The sequence below is a fragment of the Mixophyes fleayi genome, chromosome 5 (assembly GCF_038048845.1).
Source record: "Mixophyes fleayi isolate aMixFle1 chromosome 5, aMixFle1.hap1, whole genome shotgun sequence".
Lineage (NCBI taxonomy): Eukaryota > Metazoa > Chordata > Amphibia > Anura > Limnodynastidae > Mixophyes > Mixophyes fleayi.
The window spans coordinates 219893612-219913968 of NC_134406.1; the positions used below are offsets into that span (position 1 = coordinate 219893612).

Genomic DNA, 20357 nt, shown 5'->3' on the forward strand with positions numbered 1-20357 from the left:
TATGTGATAAGATTAGATCAGGAAAAACAGAGAAATCAGTCACTCAGTGATCCCAATCAGAGCGTTTGTGTTGTCAGTAGGTGTCCACTTTAATTTTGGTTCTGGCCCAATGTCTGAATGACTGTTTGTGTGCTGTTTGGTTAATATAACCTTTTATCTAGAGACACTTAATTGCTGGGTAAAATGGAGTTTGATGTAAACACTGATATTGTTATTGGCTGATTAGGTTTTCCAGGCAGCACATTTAATATCTGATTGGTTGATCCACACACAGAATATGTATTTGCATTATGATTGACAAAAAACGAAATCACACTGGCCATCTAAATCTTCCAATTTAACCATGTAGTTTTCACAGGAATATAGCACATTTTTGAGAAATCCCTTCCTATATCTCAAGTCACCAACTTGGTCTGAGCAAATAAAACGTCTTATTAGCAGCAGTGTAAAGTACCATTGGATATGTTTGTGCCCCATAATGTGTCAGACCTTCCCTTTTGGTGCATATTTCCTGTCCTTTTTGTATATCTATATTTTGAGGATGTTACAAAAAAGTTGTTAAAAATAAATCTCTCAGTAAGTCAACACTAGTGACATTGTACTGTAATGTAAATCCAATGCCCAGAAGTCTAAAATCTTGGTGTAAAATATTTTTCTGTTTATAATTATAGCAAAGGTCTTCTTACAGGCCCTGATTATTTTTTGCATTCATAACTAGACTCCAGAGATTTACTAGACTTAATTACATCTTCCCTTAAGGTTTTATTTTGTGTGTGTCTTTATGATGGATTTACTGATGGATGTTACTGTAAGTATTGTATATACACTGTCATTTTTGGCAGCGTTTGTCTTGTATCTACTTTCTCTACATTCCACGGAAGAACATACAGTAGCTGTACTTCAGTTTGATGTTGGAAGTTTGTTTCATACAGATAAGCGTTCTCCTGTCATAGTACATACATGGGTATGACAAGAGAATATCTCTCTTCCTACGTGCCTCCATTCCCCGCCACACATCATGACATTGTCCCTGGCACATGCAGCACAACCCACACTATAATAATTATATAAGTGGACAGTTCTCCATCCCCCACAAGGTCTGCACAGTCACTGAAATACTCTGAGCATTTTGATGACCTGATTGATTATGGTAATAAGCTGGGTACATAACACTCAAGCAGAGGAGGATTGCTCAAACCCTAACTAAACGCACCTTAATAAGGAAGTGAATGTGATGTTTTAAGTCTTTCCACTGTGCACATTTACAGCTAGACCCATAATTTTGCAAAGGTAGAAAGAGGCTGAATCAGACAATTCCCAGAATGTGAGCATGCATCTATGTATGCCCAGGCAGATAAATAGGTGCGTTGGTGCAAATAGAAATGAACTGTAGTGGTGTACTTTACACTTGTGTAAGTGTCCACATCTGTCCATATGTTTATTTTTCTGTTTGAATAAATGAACAAGGAACCCATCTTATAAATAGGCTATATTTTCCTTTAGATAACATTCAAAAGGATGACTTTGAATTATAAATACATTGCATTATCTTCTGTGTCTTTGTGGTGCTGACAGTTTGAGACTGTGCTAGTTCTCTGGCCGCCATGTCCCATAAAGATCCTATCCAATCAGGCTGTTAACAGGATCATTTTGGGTCCACACATGCTGCGATATTTGGTCAATTGCCCGTTATAGTTCGTAGGAATAGAGCACCTTACAAGTGCCTGCTAATACTGCTAATCCATGCAACCACTTGCATCTGATTTTAAGAAAACATTTTTATAGTCCAGCTCTTAAACTATTTTGAAAATTATGTTATTCTTATTACGTGGCCTTTTTTATACCTATAGCAAGCTCTATTTACAACATTACGTAGTATATGTGCTGAAACCTCAGTGACCTGATAAGAAGGGATGTTTTGTGCGTCCGTACACACAGAAGAAAGCTCATCTGCACCGATTGGGTTAGTGAAACCTAAAAGGACAAATCATCTACTTATGCAGTATTTTTAAACATACTCTTGCACTTTTTTCAATGGCTTTGTCTTGTATTTATGTACATAGAGAGTACAGTACGGGACTAAGGTGGGTACACACTACAGAAAATTTCTCCTGATGCGATATCGTTAACAATTTTACCAACGACTGAAGGAAAAAAAAAATGTCCCGATCAGCATGCCGAGTCATGTGTACACTGTAAATACATTTTATATGATTTACCTTCAGATCTGTGCTCTTCATATGTCATAACCATCGGCTGAAATATTGTGACTCTGCGCACTACATAGAGATCTATGGACACTACAGGTCATGAGTATGTACACACTGCAGAATTGAAACAACCTCGTTCCAACGTTGAGCAGCATTTTTAGTCCAGTTTTAAAAATCAAATGATACAATGTGCTTTGGAACGATAATCGTTGATTCTTGGAGGGTACACACTAATGCAATATCGGGCCAAACGGTCATTTATCATGTCATTGGCCCGATAATCGGCTGAAAAACCTGTAGTGTGTACCTAGCCTAACAGATCATATTAAATACACTCCATTTGGTATGCATTATTTTGGTGGAAAAACTTGACTTTGCAGCCTAGTAGTGGTGCACAGCTATTCTGTTCTTTTGTGCTTTTCACACATTTAATATAACAGCATCATCATTATTTATATATATAAAGCGCTGCAGCAATGTACAGAGAATATTTGTCACTCACATCAGTCACTACCCCATTGGCGCTTATAATCTAAATTCCCTAACACGCACTGACCGACAGAAACACAGGCTAGGACACACACAAGGAGAACATACAAACTCCTCACAGATAAGGCCATGGTCGGGAATTGAACTCATGACCCCAGTGCTGAGAGGCAGAAGTGCTAACTACTTAGCCACCGTGTTGCCCAAATGTATGAAAAACGTATTCAAATATTTCAAATAAAAGTTATTGGTGCCATTCCCAATATTTTTGTTCTAAAATTTTGATACCACATTTAAAGTTTTTGAGCAGGATTGGTACAAGTTGCATTATTGTCTGCGACTTGTACCATAGATGATATTGGTGAAAGCAAAATGCATGAAATATGTATTGAAAGTCTAAATGTTCTTGCAATTTTCCCCACTTTCCCAGTGCTTATGTTAGTACGAGCCCTAAATATCTAAAGCATTTTTCTATAAAGTGCTCTATACATTGCCATTAAGCTATATAATATAAAGCTGCACAATATATGCAGATAGTTAATACAGGACTTTTAAAGACAAGTAAATAACACGACTGTAGTAAAGTTTTATTCTGACAACCTTCCACTGTTTTGATGATCTAATTATGCCAGTAAGACTTGCTCCTGCTGCTTTCAGTAATTCCCTCATTCTAGAATTCCCTAATCCTCACAGTTTTCACAATGTAACCATCATGAATGTGTTTTCCTCTAATACCTGTAAATACAGAGTAAATATGTTGCAATTTTTCTAAGACTTACTGCGCTCTCTGTAAATCAGCTTAATTGTTTCAAAATGAAATTGTCACTATATGCTATGAAAATACAGGCATGAGATCTTTTGTCCAGAAACCTGTATTGCAGTAAGTTCCAAAAACCATAAAAAATGAATAATTACTGTTGCTTTGTGATAATTTCCTCGTACAGTCACTGTGAGGCGATCTGCTGGAAACTTTTTGAGAAGGTTTAATATTAAACTATACATTTTTGCAGATTTTAGGTATGCTGTTCAAAATTACTAAAAAAAATTAAGTCCCATTCATTCTGGATAATGGATTCTACACCTATAGTTTTACTTTATCTTAATGCTACATAGGAAGTAACTTTACAGTTTGTACGAAGAAAAGTAAAATCCATTAATTTATTAGAATACAAAAGAAACAGTGTGTGTAGATTTTATGACAAATTATGTTTGTTGAAGTTGCCATGTAAGTGGGTGTTATTTGTGGTTGTTGATATATGGACCATTCATATTGACTGTCATTTTGTTTTTCAGAATTTGTCTTCTCATCCAGGATGCGTATGGGATGTTTAGTGAACTCCATGTACAGTGTGTAAACTCTCCTATAGATGACATCAAGAAATACTGTCAAACATTAGAAGGCAAAGCGTGTCGTCTGTCCGGAATGAAGATCTTACAGAGAACCACAAGGGGAAGGTCAGAGCGTCTTAATTGCAAAATACAGTAGTGAAATGCAGATTTTCATCATGCTGAAGATCACAAAAGTGTTTTTTATTAGTTTTGGTCTTACTAGAACAAATGTTCTGTACATCGCTAATACTAATATTGCAGCACACAGAGGTGTTAGGAAATGTATAAACACTGTGATGTAGGTTTAATAGAAGTTTCCTCTCTTAACCAAATTGAATGCAAACAACTGTCGTCTTCTCCCTGTTGTATATTTCTATAGACTTAGGGGTATATTAACTGTGGGTTTGAAAAAGTGGAGTTGTTGCCTATAGCAACCAATCAGAGTCTAGGTATCCTTTATTTAATACATTCTGCAAAATGACAGCTCGAATCTGATTGGTTGTTATAAGCAACATCTCCACTTTTTCAAACCAGCAGTTTAGTAAATATTATCCCCTTAGACTTGAACTAGCTATACAAGAGGTGAGGGTGAAGCTAGTCATTATGATTAGGTCTGTGGCTACTTTAGTTATGAAACGGAAAGGTTAAATTATTTGCTACTAAGGTGTTTAATCACATAGTAATGGACCATTCATTCTGGTCTGCTAATAAGCTTTGTACTATCCCATTGTATAGAATAGTGATTTTAACAATATGGATCTGGCAGATATGAACATTTTTTTACCCATCCATGTTGATGTCAAGCCAGTTTGTGTGGCCAAATTACAAATTGTTGCTGTAACATACACACCAAAACAAATAATATTCATGTGCTCCACCAGAGGTAATAACAGTCATTAAACCAAATGAAAAACTTTTTTTTTTTATATCAATAAGTTCATATATATGTATGTGTGTGTGTGTATATGTCTAAAAAGGTTTCTCTTTTATACGAACTAGCATAGAAATAATAGTCTGTGAAAAAACGTCTTATTTTAGTTTTTTTAATACTGTATTTGTTGTGAAACTGCAGGCTCAACCTATGAATGGAAAGTTTAACGTGATACATTAAAATAATTAGCTGTACATAATAATTAGAGTATATGTTTCAGTATAACTATTTTACAATGTGTGGGGTCAGTTCACAGTTTTTCTCTCTCCTTCCTCTTTCTGTTACTGAGGTTTCTGACTGGTTTGAAAGAGGAGTTGTTCAGTTTTCCTCATGTATGTTCTTAAAGTGGAGCTATGAGCTCTAACGCCATTTATCCTTATTGCTGTTTCATTGAGTATTTGTGTGCTGAGAGGAGTACAACCCTCACAGTGGAACATGGCTTCTTTCATTTACCACATAACTCTCTCTCCGGTCGTGTTTATTTATACACTGAGTTACTAGATATGGATACCATTTATTCTTCAATACATGAAATGTAAGTGTCTTTGATGAGAACTGCAATATATTGTGTAAGTGAATCATTGTTTTGTTATACCTAACAAAGGGTAAGGAATTGTGTATGGTAGTGTGTATTTTGTTGTTCATGTAGACATTAACATAAACTGCATACTGTTGATGCCTCTCTTCATGACACAAAGTATTCTAACCTAAATACATACTCATTAATAAAATAAAAACACGGACACAAAGCTTAAAAGGTCACAGGTTATTAATTTTTAATTATCTTGTGGTTGCAAAGAAAGCCTTTGCAGGACCGCTACCATCTAATAACCGAACCAAAACCAGTGTATGGCCGTTCGGCACGACACCGTAACCAGCGCTGCTCCTTTACAGTTTGGCCGGTGCTAAACCTGGTGTCCGAGTGACTTCTCCCTTTCTAGGCTCACAATGACGTGCCCACACAAAGTACGTCAAGTGATCCCCCACGCAAAGGGACCAAGAGCCAGATTGCTTTGAAGGGGCAGTGACCTGCGGCCAATCAGCGATAACACCGTATGTATTAGTCCTTGACCGCAACATCTTTCCTGCCTAACTGCCTGTTCTGTAAAGGAAGGAAAAGTAATTAGTAACACACAAACATAGTAACAGTCGTCAAATTCCCACAAACTAAGGGAGGTTGGGAGGGAAGTTTGTGAAATGAAGAGAGGAAAAACAGCATATATGGACAGCTACACCACTCCCTCACGATCTCACTGGTTGGAGTATGCAGTAAACTTATCCCCTAATAGGTAGGTGCATGACTTGTCGCAAACTAGATACGTTTATCGTTGCTCAGCTTATGGCCTTGCTTGCCATCATGTTAACAACACTGAACCTTTATTGTATTCTGTAGCAACACAAGGTGTCAGCGACTAATTCTGTACACACCCACTCTGCGGTGGCAGCCTGTTCATCAGACATTGCCGTAATAACGTACTGACACTGTGATGTATTTTACTGGCACTCGGGGTGCATCACCTAAACATGAGACAGAAAAGACAGGCTTTGATCTAGAGAAACTATATTGGCCAATATCCAAGATCAAGTTTTACTAACAGTTTAAAACTCCCTTTTCAACACAGCAGGACCTCTTTAAAATGTTTTCTGGCTTTTTTCCACAATGCAACTATCTAATGGATGTTTCTTTGATTGCCCTAATCCACGCTATTCTAGAATCATAAACAGAGTAATTTTCACAATAGTGTATACTGCTAAGATGAGATCTGTTTGTATAGTGATAACAGTTTATCTAACACTGTACAGCGGGTAATGAATAAAGTACAACTGATCTCTGATCTCATTGATGGTATGAATCGTGCCAAAACACTGCAAGAGGAGCCAAACACAATCAAATATTGAAAGGTATTGAAAAAGTCACATTTATTGAGCAGCATAAAAACATATATTATTAAAAGATCAAAATTATAAATTGGTAAGCTAACAACGTGGCATATATTACCATGAGTAAATAATAGGCCCAGAGTATAAACAGAGTAACAATATGTATAACACACCACCAATAGTTGGTGATATGGGTATATAGTATACAGTGGGTAACATGTAAAAGTGGAGTTGAAAGTTGAGTTATTTGAGAACTTCATAGTCACATAGTCACTTCATAACTACCAAGGTAAATAAAAAATGGAATACAGACCATCAGAACAAATACTTGTTTTGTACATTTAATTTGTATTATAATGAGTCTTCTTGTATTATTGTGGATATTGTTTAATTTTGAATATATCAAGAATATAAACAAATATATATTTCATGTAATAAGTAAAATCATGGAGGAGTGGGGGTGCATATAAAATGAGTTTAGGTAGACTAAGAAATAAAATAAACATTTACTCCCAGTAGAACTGATGCAAACCATAAATGTAAATAATGTTTTGGTTACTGAGGTGTAAAACTCTACCTTAAACCCCATTCAGTTACATAAGAAGGTGACAGACCTTCATGAGACCCGGGAAAGTGACCGTACCCAGGATAGCCTAGGATTCATTAGATAGACAGACATACAGTCATTGAACTCCAAAGTCCTAAATATTCTTAGAAAAGTAATGAGATACTTGCACATGGTGTGTACCACCTACTGCATGTCAGTGCCAGTTCTCATCCTGCAGCCAGGCAGACTGACAGCCTCTCTCTGTGCCTGATGCCTGTGTAGCTGAATACCTTTGTGAGCACGTTGCACATGGCTAATTTACATATTGTGTCACAGAGCATGAGGAAACCTCACATGCTGAAATGATAACACAGCACATAATGACTACAGGGCTGCTTAACACTTTTCACTCCTGTCTGGCATACTGCAGGCTTCTGTGAATTGAGAAAACGTAAACTTTTCAAGTGGGACAATGTATAATTTGCTTTTAAAGCAATAAAACAAACCATTGACCTTTTATAATGTTAATGTCAATATGTATTTTTTTGTATCTGTCAGATATTTGTTTTACCACTATTACTGTTTTTAGTGAGCTTGTAAACAATATATCCATGTTGATTTCGATTTCTGACTGTGGCAACATTGTAACAGATATACTGCCTTATTTCACCAGTCTCTCCGTTTATATATACCTTAATAGTGATATAATACAGTATATACATTACTTTACAATGTATCCACAGCCAGTATTTGAACATCTGATGGCTATCAAACATAACTTGGAAAGGGATATATTGAGAGTAATAGTGGATTGAGCTGTTAGCCAAGTAAAGGGAAAAGGTATAATGATGACAGCTCTAATGTGTGTAAAGTACAAAACAAATGAAAAATAAATGAGTGCAATGTCTACAATACATAAATAATTGTTTTAAGTAACTTACTGATTTTTGTGCAGTTATTAACAAGTAGAAAATGTAATTAACACACACCGCCCCCTACACTCACACAAGTTTTCTTATTGTGATAAATCAGCATATTGTTTGTCTCCTAATTATAAAAGGTTTGTGATTTCTGCCGATCTCATTAAGTGTTTTAAGTGCTGTAATATAACATAATGATGCATGCAGAAACTGACCTGCTGTGATAGAGGATATCGGTATAATTATTTGCAGGGCCCCAGGACTCTTCAGTCTGATTGACAGTCTGTGGCCTCCATTGGCTCCTATAAAAATTCATGGCCAAAGTCAGGAGCAAGGACAGGTGAGAGGAAAATAATTTTGCTTATTTTTCCCATAGTGCTCCAAACGCTGTGTAACCCAGAGGCATTCATTACAACTCGGAGCGCAGGTAATTGTCCATAAAATGAGCTGGAAATACTATTTACGTTTGTGTTAATCATTCACAGCTAGGTATAACTGAACACAAGTATAAATACCTCTGAGTGTGTTACATGACATTATAGATGTTTATTTTCTGCTGAGAAGTATGAGGAAATAGTTAAGTGATACATCAAATATGTCACATAAAAGGAAATGGCCTTTCCGCTAGAGTTATGTCTTTTTAAATCTATTGTCCGTGTGTAGAAAATGCAATCTCTCAACTGAGACATTTCCTCGTTTCTCATAGTCTACCTGTATACATTATTGTGACTTTTGGGAGATTTTCTTCAAGACTCTGATTATTGATAAATATGATTAACTTTAAATTGGTATGTATATAAAATGTTAGGCGCGATGTTTGTATTATACTTTTAAACCTTGCAAATCAAAACAGCGATGAACACCAAATTGATCTATTAATGTATGGCTCACATAGTAGCTTGAGCCACCTGAAAACCTGTGCAATGACATCATTGACAATGCAGCTTTAAGGAACACTCCTAGTTACATGTTAAAGTATAACTGAGATGCTCCTTGCCCTTAGTGGAGTCCCAAGAACAGCATAAGTTCAGTCTATGACAGTGTGATGCTGGACCAATTGGAAGCCGTAAACAGTAAGCATGCAGCTTTCTATTGGTTCATGGGGTTACACCCCCTGTCAGACAAGACATATTCAGCTGATTAACACTTTTAACCAGCCAAGTAATCAAGATCTAGAACCCATTTCACAGAAACACTGCTTCAGTCGGTAGTTCCTGGGGCTCCACTAAGGGGAAGAAGCAACTCTGTTAAACATTGATAATGACCACTTTCAATTAAATATTAATTCACTAAGAGCCATCTCCATCGCTATTGGTTTAGCACACTAAAGGCTTGCCTCTGATGTGTGTAGGTGACGCTATACAGGCTTGCACTGGTTAACGCCGGTAACATAGTTCAGCGTAGAAAGCAGTAGTCCCCCTGTCTCCCTTTTAGTGTGCTAAACCAGGGTTTCCCAAACCCAGTCCTCAGGGCTCCCCAACAGTGCAGGTTTTCCATATCTCCTTGCTGGAGCACAGGTGTATTCATTACTGACTGACACATTGTAACAGATCCACAGGTGGTCTTAATTATGTCACATTTGATCTGGAAAACATTCACTGTTGGGGAGCCCTGAGGACTGGGTTTGGGAAACACTGTGCTAAACCAATAGCGGCTCTATTCAGGCTTGCACTGGTTGACGTCGGGTAACAGATTTGAGAGTAGAAATCAGTAGTCTCTCTCACTCTGCCTCTCATTCCCTCTTTCCCTCTCTCACTTTAGTGTGCTAAACCAATAGCTATTACTTGGTTGGTTAAAAGTGTTAACCAACTGAATATGTCAATTTAGGTTGTCGATCACTATTCTACAGTGTCTTTGTACTATAAGATTGGGTGTAATGACATCCGCTAAGTTTAGGAAGACATAAACGTAATCCGTGTTGTCTAGGCTATAGAAAAAATATTATCATTATCACAAATATTTTATAAAAATAGTTTTGCTTGTGGCATTGCTTGGTTCTCAAAAGACCCAAAGTCGCCAGCCAAGTTCTCCTTATGTGTAGTATGAATATAATATTTTTTTAAAATATTAAAGGTTTGTTTATTACAAGTTGTACTGGCATAAGCAAAGTATGTAAAGATAAGTTTATAGTAAAAAAAATAAATATATAATCATAAATACTTTAAAAAGGTTTGGGGCACTGTAGTTGGAAGTCAGGTCCTGGGCCTTAGCATCTGCAGCATTATGTTGGAATTCTGGAGCTCTATATTCTCTCTATAGTCATGTCTTCAGCTTCTACTCAGTTGTGCCCTTTCTGCAAGACTGAGCAAAGGAAAGTACAGGAAAAAGTGTATAGTTGACAATGTACCCATATCCTTATCACATGAGATTAGGGTAGAGCAGGGAAACAGTGATATGAGCCAAGGACATTGTTTGTTTTCTTCAGTACAGCTATTTTATGGTGTGATCATTTACATACCAGCTCTGCTCTATTTTGTGTTTGAGTTATTTTTTTCAGGGGAAGGGGGCATGTGGTAATGATGTGGTATGTTGTGATATCCTTTATGCGTTTTATTGCATTGCATATTAGAGCAAATATTATTCAAACGGAAGAAAGGATACTTTATACTACACAATTATCATTCATTCAATTTAGTTTGAGTTGCTGTGACATTCACCCCATGTTCACTTATCCCCTAATTAAGGCTGTGGCTCTGTATCATGTAGCCGCCATTTGTTCCATTTTTTTCTAATATTGCCCCCATGTGTGTACACTGTTTTTGTGTACTAAAGATAATTCATTGTATACTGATAGCAGACTTATCATGTACAAAGACCATATGAAGCCTAGTTCATGTTATAGGTGATTACAGTTCTCTGATGGTGTCCTGTACTCATACTCTCTGCCTACACAATATTGTTGTTTTTGTTGTAGCTGATATCATTTCCACAACAGGGAGTCAGAGATGATTCTGGCCGACCTCCTGCAGCAGACACATAAATTGTAACACTTACGTGGAAACAGTATACTGTATTCCTCAGAAAGGAGATCCCTTTTAACTAAAAAAAAGTTCTTGGAACATTGTAATAAATGTGTATTTTAGAGAGTAAAAGCACTTTTTTGTGTCAACATGACGGCCCAACAACCTTCTGTGACAAAACAACAGTTTTAAGGGCATCTAGCTGTAAAATAAATGCATGTGATATTAAAGGCACTTCACAACATTTACAAATACATATGGAAAGGTTCTTGTGAAATTGTATATACCCTTGTTACCCTCGTTAAGTAGCTGTACTTGTTAGGCTGTCATTTACCACTTTAGACTGAGTGTCCAGCATATGTCCATAGAAAAAATATTCTTCTATGAACACGCTATTATCTCAGATATAACTGCTCTTAGAATATTAGCATATATACTCAGGAGTGTATGTAGAAATTATGATTACTGACCTTTAGGGGGGAATTCAATTCCCCCTGGAAGTACCGCCACATTAAAGCTATTGCCAGGGAGCTGCGAGCAAAAAGCCAGCATTGAAAGTATCGTAATAAATGTATCTACGCTCACTATTACCGTAATAACTGTATGTACGTACACTATTACCGTAATAACGATATTTACGCTCACTATTACCGTAATAACGGTAATAGTGCGCATGGCGTATTACTGTTTTAAGTAACGCGCCCAATTGAATTCACTCCTTAGATCAAAATGTAAATTTAATGGCCATCCGTGAGATCTACGACACACTAAATGCATCTGTATGAATCCAATACAAGAGTTCATGTGTGTATTGTATATTCCTGTTATCTTCCAATATGCCACCAGACTGACTGAGCCTGGCAACACATGCTGAGGTATTGCTGGCAATGTAGGGATAATGGCCAGATATTGCTCAGTGTTATAACAAAAAGAAGAAATGCCTACAAATTATATAATTACCTGGTGTGGTCAACATTAAGATAATCTTTCTTGCTGAGTGAGCTGCAGTTATTTTATTTGGAAATATCAGACACAGCCCTCTTCTCTGAAATGGTATTGAAATGTGCAAACAATACAGCTTTCGTGTGGTTCTGCTTGGTACATTCATGTGTTTTGATCAGTTTAGCTGACATACAAGGTATATTTTAAGCATGGTAATGATGCAGTGATTCAGGAAATTCCTGAATTATCTATTGCTGGAAACTCTGACCAACAGAGGAAATATTTAATAGAAGGATGCTGTGGCATATTGCTGGACATAAAACATCCCAACCGAAATAAAGTAAAAAGTAACAGGTATTAATTGTTTTGTCAGAAAATAAATGATCTGTAAATGGGCACGGTATTACAAACGAATGCCTACATTTTTTAACATGATAACCGCTACCAGAACAATTAAAAGCTGATTATTTTTCTGTAAGAAGCTTCTATTCTGTAGTTCTGTTGCAATGCACAGTAGCACTTTCTTTTCCCGATACAGTTATGTTTTTATTACACACAAAAGAAATGTTATGTTTTATACTTAAAATATTTCACTTATTGATAAAAATGTACATCCAATGGTGTCACAAACACAATGATAGGTGATTTTCATGGGTTTGTTCGAATTTCTATAGAAAGAATTAAGTGTACTACACATCAAATTAAAATATATTACTATTTAAAAAGAATATTATACAATTCAATGAAGTAAATTAAGAAATAGAAAAATGGTTTTTAAGGTGAAACCAATGTAGGATAAAAGCCAAATGTCCTGTTCATTAACGTGAAAATAATTTTGAGCCCTGAAGGAGTTAGAGCATATTCCAACACATTAATTTGTAGCTGTCATGTTAACATTTTCACATCCAAGCAGAACCTGTATGAATTAATATTTTCCGATTCAATAACATATTTAAAACGTCTATATTGATGTAATTTATCTATAAAACTCTACAAAATACAGTGCGGGAAAGACGGTATAACATATATAAAAAAACAAATTATCCATAATATATATAACAGAACAAGTAGCGTTTGTCGGGCAAGGCATGTCAACATGAGAGGTTAAAGAGGGAGAGGTTAATGATGATACACTAGGAGCTAGTGGGACGTGAAGTGGAAGTTGGGACGGTAGCTGGTAGTATCCACAGGGAGAAGTATCAGGTGGGGGTAGGGTAGGTCACAGTTTATGAAGCGGGAGAATATAAATAGGTGGGGTAGGGAGTTCCATAAGTGGGGAGCAGCACAGAAGTCTTGAAGGTAGAAGTGAGAGGACGTGTTGAACAGATCTAAGATGGCGTGAATATTTCTTGATGAGGTGTATGAGGGGAAGTTGAAGTACATATTGAACAGATTTCCAAGTAAATCTGAAGGATTGCATGAAATATGAGTACTTCCATCTCTGAGATTCTTGGTCATTGGTTTGTATTTTAAATTAAATGTAACGTTGGTGCTCACGGTAATTTGGCCAGTAGGGGGACATTACAGTCATTGTATAATATTTAATTTAATCAGTAGAACCATTAATAAGGCAACTTCCATATTAATTGCGCATTTGTACAGAGGAATACATTATGTATGCATTTTTGTTTTATTGAGCAATTAGGAAAATATAATTTGAGTAACTCCACTTATAAAAAGACTTTCCAGCATGGCCCATTTCACACAGTACATAATTTTCTCCTCCAGTTGTTCCTCTTAATTTCACAACCAAATTAACCTTTGCTCAACTAAATAAGCAATAATAATGCTCAGCTTACAATTTAGGAAATAAGTGTTTGTATTTGTGATGAGAGTAGACCAGCAATATTGTACCTGGTTGTAAGGTGTTACACTATATGGGCAAAAGCATGCAGGCACCCCTTCTAGTTAGTGTGTTTGGCCATTTAAGTGACACCCTTTACTAAGAGATGCATAAAATCAAGCATATAGCCATGAAATCTTCATAGTCAAACAATAGCAATAGTGTGTGTCATACTGAAAAGCTCGGTGACTTTCAACATGAACTGTCATAGGATACCACCTTTTCAACACGTCAGCAATATCTATTGGGTTTCCATCGCTGTAAAGCCACCCTTAAGACTCAGGGCACCATGTGCAATGCCAAATGTCAACTAGAGTGAAGGAAAGCATACAGTCACTGAACTCTTGAGAACTAGAAACTCATTCTCTGGAGTGATGAAATACACAATCTGGCAAACTAATGGACAAATCTAGCTACTCAAACGCGTAGTGCCACTGTGAATTTTGGAGGAGGAGGAATAATGGTCTAGGGCTGTTTTTCACAGCTTGACCTGGACCCCTTAGTTTCAGTGAAAGGAAATATTATTGTTACAGAATACAGTAACAATCTAAAGAATTGTGTGCTTTCAACTTTGTGTCAACAATTTGAGAAAGGCCCATTCCTGTTTCATCATGACAATATCCCTGTGCATAAAGCGAGGTGCATCAAAAATATTTTCCAGAGTTTGTTGTGGAAGAACTTAACTGACCTACACAGAGCCCTGTATTCAACCCCATTTGAGATGATTTGGAATGCCGGCTGCAAGTCAGACTTACCGCTTCACTGAGATCCTTCCCCACTGCAGTTGGCTAAATTAAAAGCAAAAGCAAAATTACGAACCGTTTAGATGTAGCCTGGGGGTTGGAATACTCAATGTCGACATCATCCCCACCAGGGCCGGACTGAGACTAAAAATCAGCCCTGGCATTTAAAGTACACAGGCCCACCTCAGTTCCAGCAGGAAAGAAAATATGTGCCGCCGCACAGCGGCAGCGCCGAACAGGGTGTGACTACATTGTGTTGTGGGTGTGGCCAACATGGGGCATTGATACATACATTATAATAACACATTACATTTATGATGCCCTCCATGCCACATAACGCCATCCCCCCAGGCACATTATGACACCCCCAGCCCACTCTTTTTATCTATGCTTCTGGCGCTGCTGATATCCATAAGGGTGGGAACTTCCTGTAGAGTGAGCAGGGAAGCTCTTTGTCTCACAAGATTGCCAAATCTTATGATACTTAGAGCTCCTCTGCTTGCTCTGCAGTTTGTGTCCTGTCCGGGAACTGGGTGCAGCTATCGGATCCCTTCCCCGAACCAGAGGTGAATTAAAGCCCAAGGTATTTAAGACAACAGGGCCCCTAACATGGTTATCATTTTAGACAAATAAATGGGCACTACTGTTAGAAGCACACAGCTCTGCCTTCACAAGCAGTACGTTGTGAAGTGGGACATACCTCCCAACTGTCCTTGCAGTCGGACCAAATCCTGACTAAGTGAGACAGTCACCCAAGTTCGGGACTGCCCCACCAGATTCAGGACAGTTGGCAGACTGTTCTGCTCTCTCCTACCTGTCTTGGTCACTTTCACCACTTGTCTTGATCCTGGAATATTGGACGCCCTATTTTGGAAAAAAAATGGGTACATGAGATTTAGAAAACTCCAACCAGCCCCCCGGTATTAAAACAATAGCACTCACGTTTTATAATTAGACCTCCCTCCAGTCCCCACAATAATCACATTTAATAAGTAGACCTATTTCCCTCCAACCAGCCCCAACATTAAATTAACAGTATACCCATTTACTCAAAACATATTTGCCTCCCTCCAAACAGTCCCAGCAATAAATTAAATAGCATTAAAGTTTAATAAATATAGCCATTTTCCATAACCATCCCCGGCAATAATTCATATTCACATTTAATAAATAGCCCTCCCCCCCAAAATCAGCCCCATATTCAATTGATAGCCCTAAACCACCCCAGCATTAAATTAAAGGTTCCTTCACCTCACCTTAAATAATTAGCCCCCATCTACACTCCACCATTAAATAGCCTACCTACCGCACTATATTAAGATCCTCCCTTCCCTCACATATTATTTTAAAATACTGCATGCGCACAACACACGCACACTATATGAACATGGCCAAACACACACTCACACTATTAGCCACACAGACACACTATTAGCCACATAGACACACTATTAGCAACAATATTAGTCACACAGATACACTATTAGCCACAATATTAGCCACACTAGACACACAATTAGCCGCGCAGACACACAATTAGCCGCGCAGACACACTATTAGCCACGCAGACACACTATTAGCCACACCTGACACACTATTAGCCACACCTGACACACTATTAGACGCTGTTAGCCACACAGACACTTACCTTGTCACATCTGATCCTGAGCAGCAGCAGCACCTACTTCCTGCGCGCTGGTCAGCAAACGGAGAGTCAGTGACTGCCGCCTATGCAAGTAATCATATGGGACGGCACCTGTCACATGGTGCCGTCCCATGTGATTACTTGCATAGGCGGCAGTCACTGACTCTCCGTCCGCGGGCATGCGGACCGGCCCATCTGACAATCGGCCATTTTCCAGAAGTGCCAGATGGCCAGTCCGGCCCTGATCCCCACAGATTAAATGGTATAAATAGCATATGTTTAGTGCTGAGATAAACACACAAAATTTCAAATACAAGGCCTCACGAACATCATCCATGTTACTTTGCCACCGGTGTCATGTAACTAGGTGTTAACATACTTTTGGCCATGTAGTGTAGGTTGGAGGGAATGTATAACGTGAGATGTTTGGGCATGGTACAGTTTGTAGAAATGATGAATAAGTGACTGGTTGGAGAAAGGAATGGACCGGCCCTGAACCTTGAGGAGGAGAAGAAGTGACGGAACAAGCATTTAAAGCCTCCCTTAAATAGAAAAATAACTCTGGAGGAATAGGTGGGAAATACGAAAGTTACTGAAAGTCAGCTTTTTGTTTTGGTAATGTTTATCATATTACTAAACTTAGGTATTAGTCTGTAATACTGTATCCATTTACAGAGCATTTATTTATTTACTGATAAAACAATTAGATACATTTTAATGGGTTAACATGATTCAGAAAGAGTACACTTTATTTTCACTGGAGTTTTTGCATGAAACGAAGATCTTCACTGTAACTATCGTGAATCTACAATTTTATTTTTTGTTGGAAAAAAAACTGGTTCTATGTGCAGGTGCCAAGACATAGATCAAAATGCTCATTTTTTTGTGTGATATATTTTTTAGATATTTTTTTTATAAAGTTCAAGCAATACATTTCTTTCTTTTAAACACACTTGGCATGTAAATCACACGAAGAATGACTCTGAGATATTACTGAGTATGGGAGTATTTTTTGAGTTAAATTATGGGTGTATAAAAAAATGATACCGTTACTAGTTATATTACTTCGAGAAGTCCTAAATCTTAAGAAGATATTCTTACTTTTTCAGTATGAACATATTTTTATATTTAAAGAATTTCCCATGCAAGGAACAAATATTAATGGCCAAGCAGCTGTTTCCGTTAATCCAGAGCAATTTAATGTTCCAGACTTTAATTAACTCCCAGTTGTTTATATCAAGTATAGGGGTTCATGTGATGCTGGATGTAATTCCCAGCACATCCTGAAGAGCTGTATGCTAATTAATTAAAGCCCTAAAATATAAGCAGAAGATTGAAGTGTCATAGCTTGTCAGTTGTTTGGTATTTTCACTGCCTAAAACATCAATATTTGCATATTGAACAGCTTTTATTGTGTATCTGCTGACATTGATATAAAGCAAGTGTAAACTCATTTAATACATTGGCATCTAATCTTTTTTATCAACACTCAGGGGTAGACAGTATTCATAAAATACTAGTAAATATTATATATTTTTAAGTTAAATGAGTGCACCAATACTTTCATCTTATAAGTGTATTGTGACAAATGTCAGGACTTTTTTATATATAATACACAAGTGATTTTAATATATTTATAAACTCATGAACATCTTTATAAATGATGCGATCACTTATAATTGTTGAGTTCTGTTGTCATCAATTCTCTATCCATTAGGAATAAAAGATCTCTGCCAACAGCCTTTCACTTTTATGTGGTCACAGGATTCAGTGATCTATAATATTAATTGCACATAAAAAAAAAGTAAAGTAATGTCTATTATTATTTTTAATTTGTTTCTGAAACCCTACAAGGATATGTCTTCCTGTGGTGCATTGCTCAGCACTGCACTCACTGTATGGAATAATATAGTACAGAATAATGATTGACAATGTCCTGATGGAATCTCTTAGAGGACAGAAAGCTAAAACTGCATTCCTTCGAGTTCCTATGACATCACTGACCCTGTGCTTGTGTATTAATCCGTGCAACTCTGCAAAGCTGTCACCTTATTTCTCCCTTCTTAGTTAGAGATGGGCCTCCTCTTAATATGGCAGTATGCTGCAGATTAGTGAAAGAAAACACGGTGGCCTCTGTTTGTATTCCAGAAGCTGTGGTCTTGGTAATGAGTGATTAGGTGGGACCACAAGATTGGCAAAACTGGTTCCTGCCCCCCATCTAATATATATTTTTTTTCTTAACTTGCTATATATATTCCAGCACCAAATGAGCTGTAACCCACCCTGTCCCCATAAAAAACACAAATAAACCCATGAATACCACACCCCCTCTAAATTAATTAGATAAGGCTGTTTTAATGCTTGACCAGCTGATAACACTTTTTCAAAACGGTGAAATGGTTTGTCAGTGTAATATGGTGGTGATCCACTGACTGAGAGCTTAGTAAGAAGACACTATGATGCTGAACTGCTCCAGCATTTAAGGAAAATTAAATCCCAGGTTGTTGTTTGCTACTTGATAGACTGTTCCCTCATTGTGGAGATCTGTGCTAGCCGGCGGTTCATCGAGGTACGCAGCATCAATGCAACATATTTGGGGGGAGTGCAAGGCTAAGTATTACTCATTAAATCACATGTAGCCTTGATGTCTGCACAGCAGCCGTGATCTGATTTACATCATTCAATGACTGTAGAAGGTTACATTGTTTCCAATATGAGGTTTATGACATGGATTTTGACTATGGGATTCTAGGCAGCAAGATTGAAAGTGATTATTCTAATTATATCAAATATAAAAGTAACACATTACAGAAAAAGAGTTTATGAGGGAAGAATATCCTTTCACATGTGGAATTCATCACTGTCCATTTGTGTCATTACATTTACTTACACTAACATTTTTACTGACTTTCTTCCAGGTACTGGACAACTTGCCTGCTCCCAGCTTCTGTTATGTTCTTGCTGTGTGTCATGAAGGGGGAGATAACAGTATTAGAGCAGAAGATGCAATGTCACCCCGTTACCTGCCTCCTGTAATTCACAGTCTCAGAAATATATTACAGGTAAGCACCACTCCAGCATTCATTGTGCTTCACCTAAACAGCTCCATTATAGTCTATATGGAGCAAGGAATCACAATATATGATAAAAGATGTGAATGATTAAATAATCTCTGTAAAGCAGTTCATAATATGTAGTCGTTATATATATTTAACTGTTAGTAAATATGTCCATATGTAGACAGTTAACATTCTTACACACTTCAATTTGTGTAGTAATTATTTAGTTGATGCTATATTATTGTATTCTACCATTGTGTCATCTAATATACAGCGGGTGAAATAAGTATTGAACACATCAACATTTTTCTCTGTAAATATTAGGGCTGAGCGGGTTCGGATTTTTGAAATACGAACACCCCCGAACAGTGCTGATCCGAGCCCTGTTCGGGTATTCCCGCCCGACGCAAAACTCAGAACGAGGCAAAACGTCATCATCCCGCCGTCGGATCTCGCGAGATCCGGATTCATTTTATTCCCCGCTTCCCGCCGCCATCTTCACTCTGGCATTGGAGAGGGAAGAGGGAGGGTGTGTGGTGGTGTCCTCTGTCCTGCTCAGTCCAGTGGCGCTGTCCGGTGCTCTGTCCTGCTCAGTCCAGTGGTGCTGTCCTGTGCTCTGTCCTGCTCAGTCCAGTGGTGCTGTCCTGCTCAGTCCAGTGGTGCTGTCCTGCTCAGTCCAGTGGTGCTGTCCTGCTCAGTCCAGTGGTGCTGTCCTGCTCAGTCCAGTGGTGCTGTCCTGTGCTCTGTCCTGCTCAGTCCAGTGGTGCTGTCCTGTGTCCAGTCCAGTGGTACAGCCATATAAATCCAATGGTGCTGTCCTGTGCTGCAAAAGTCCAGTGGTGGTGTCCTGTACTGCATAAG

At 37.8% G+C, this 20357-nt stretch overlaps 1 protein-coding gene across 1 annotated transcript in view; it reads left to right on the plus strand.

Moving 5' to 3' along the window:
* The window catches only part of SPIDR (scaffold protein involved in DNA repair), a 305726-nt gene that overhangs the window by 255204 nt on the left and 30165 nt on the right, over positions 1-20357 (plus strand). The window contains exons 11-13 of the mRNA XM_075213492.1: positions 3990-4151; positions 8557-8644; positions 19356-19499. Of these exons, the coding sequence (XP_075069593.1) occupies positions 3990-4151; positions 8557-8644; positions 19356-19499 (394 nt within the window). The remainder of the gene's footprint in view (positions 1-3989; positions 4152-8556; positions 8645-19355; positions 19500-20357) is intronic.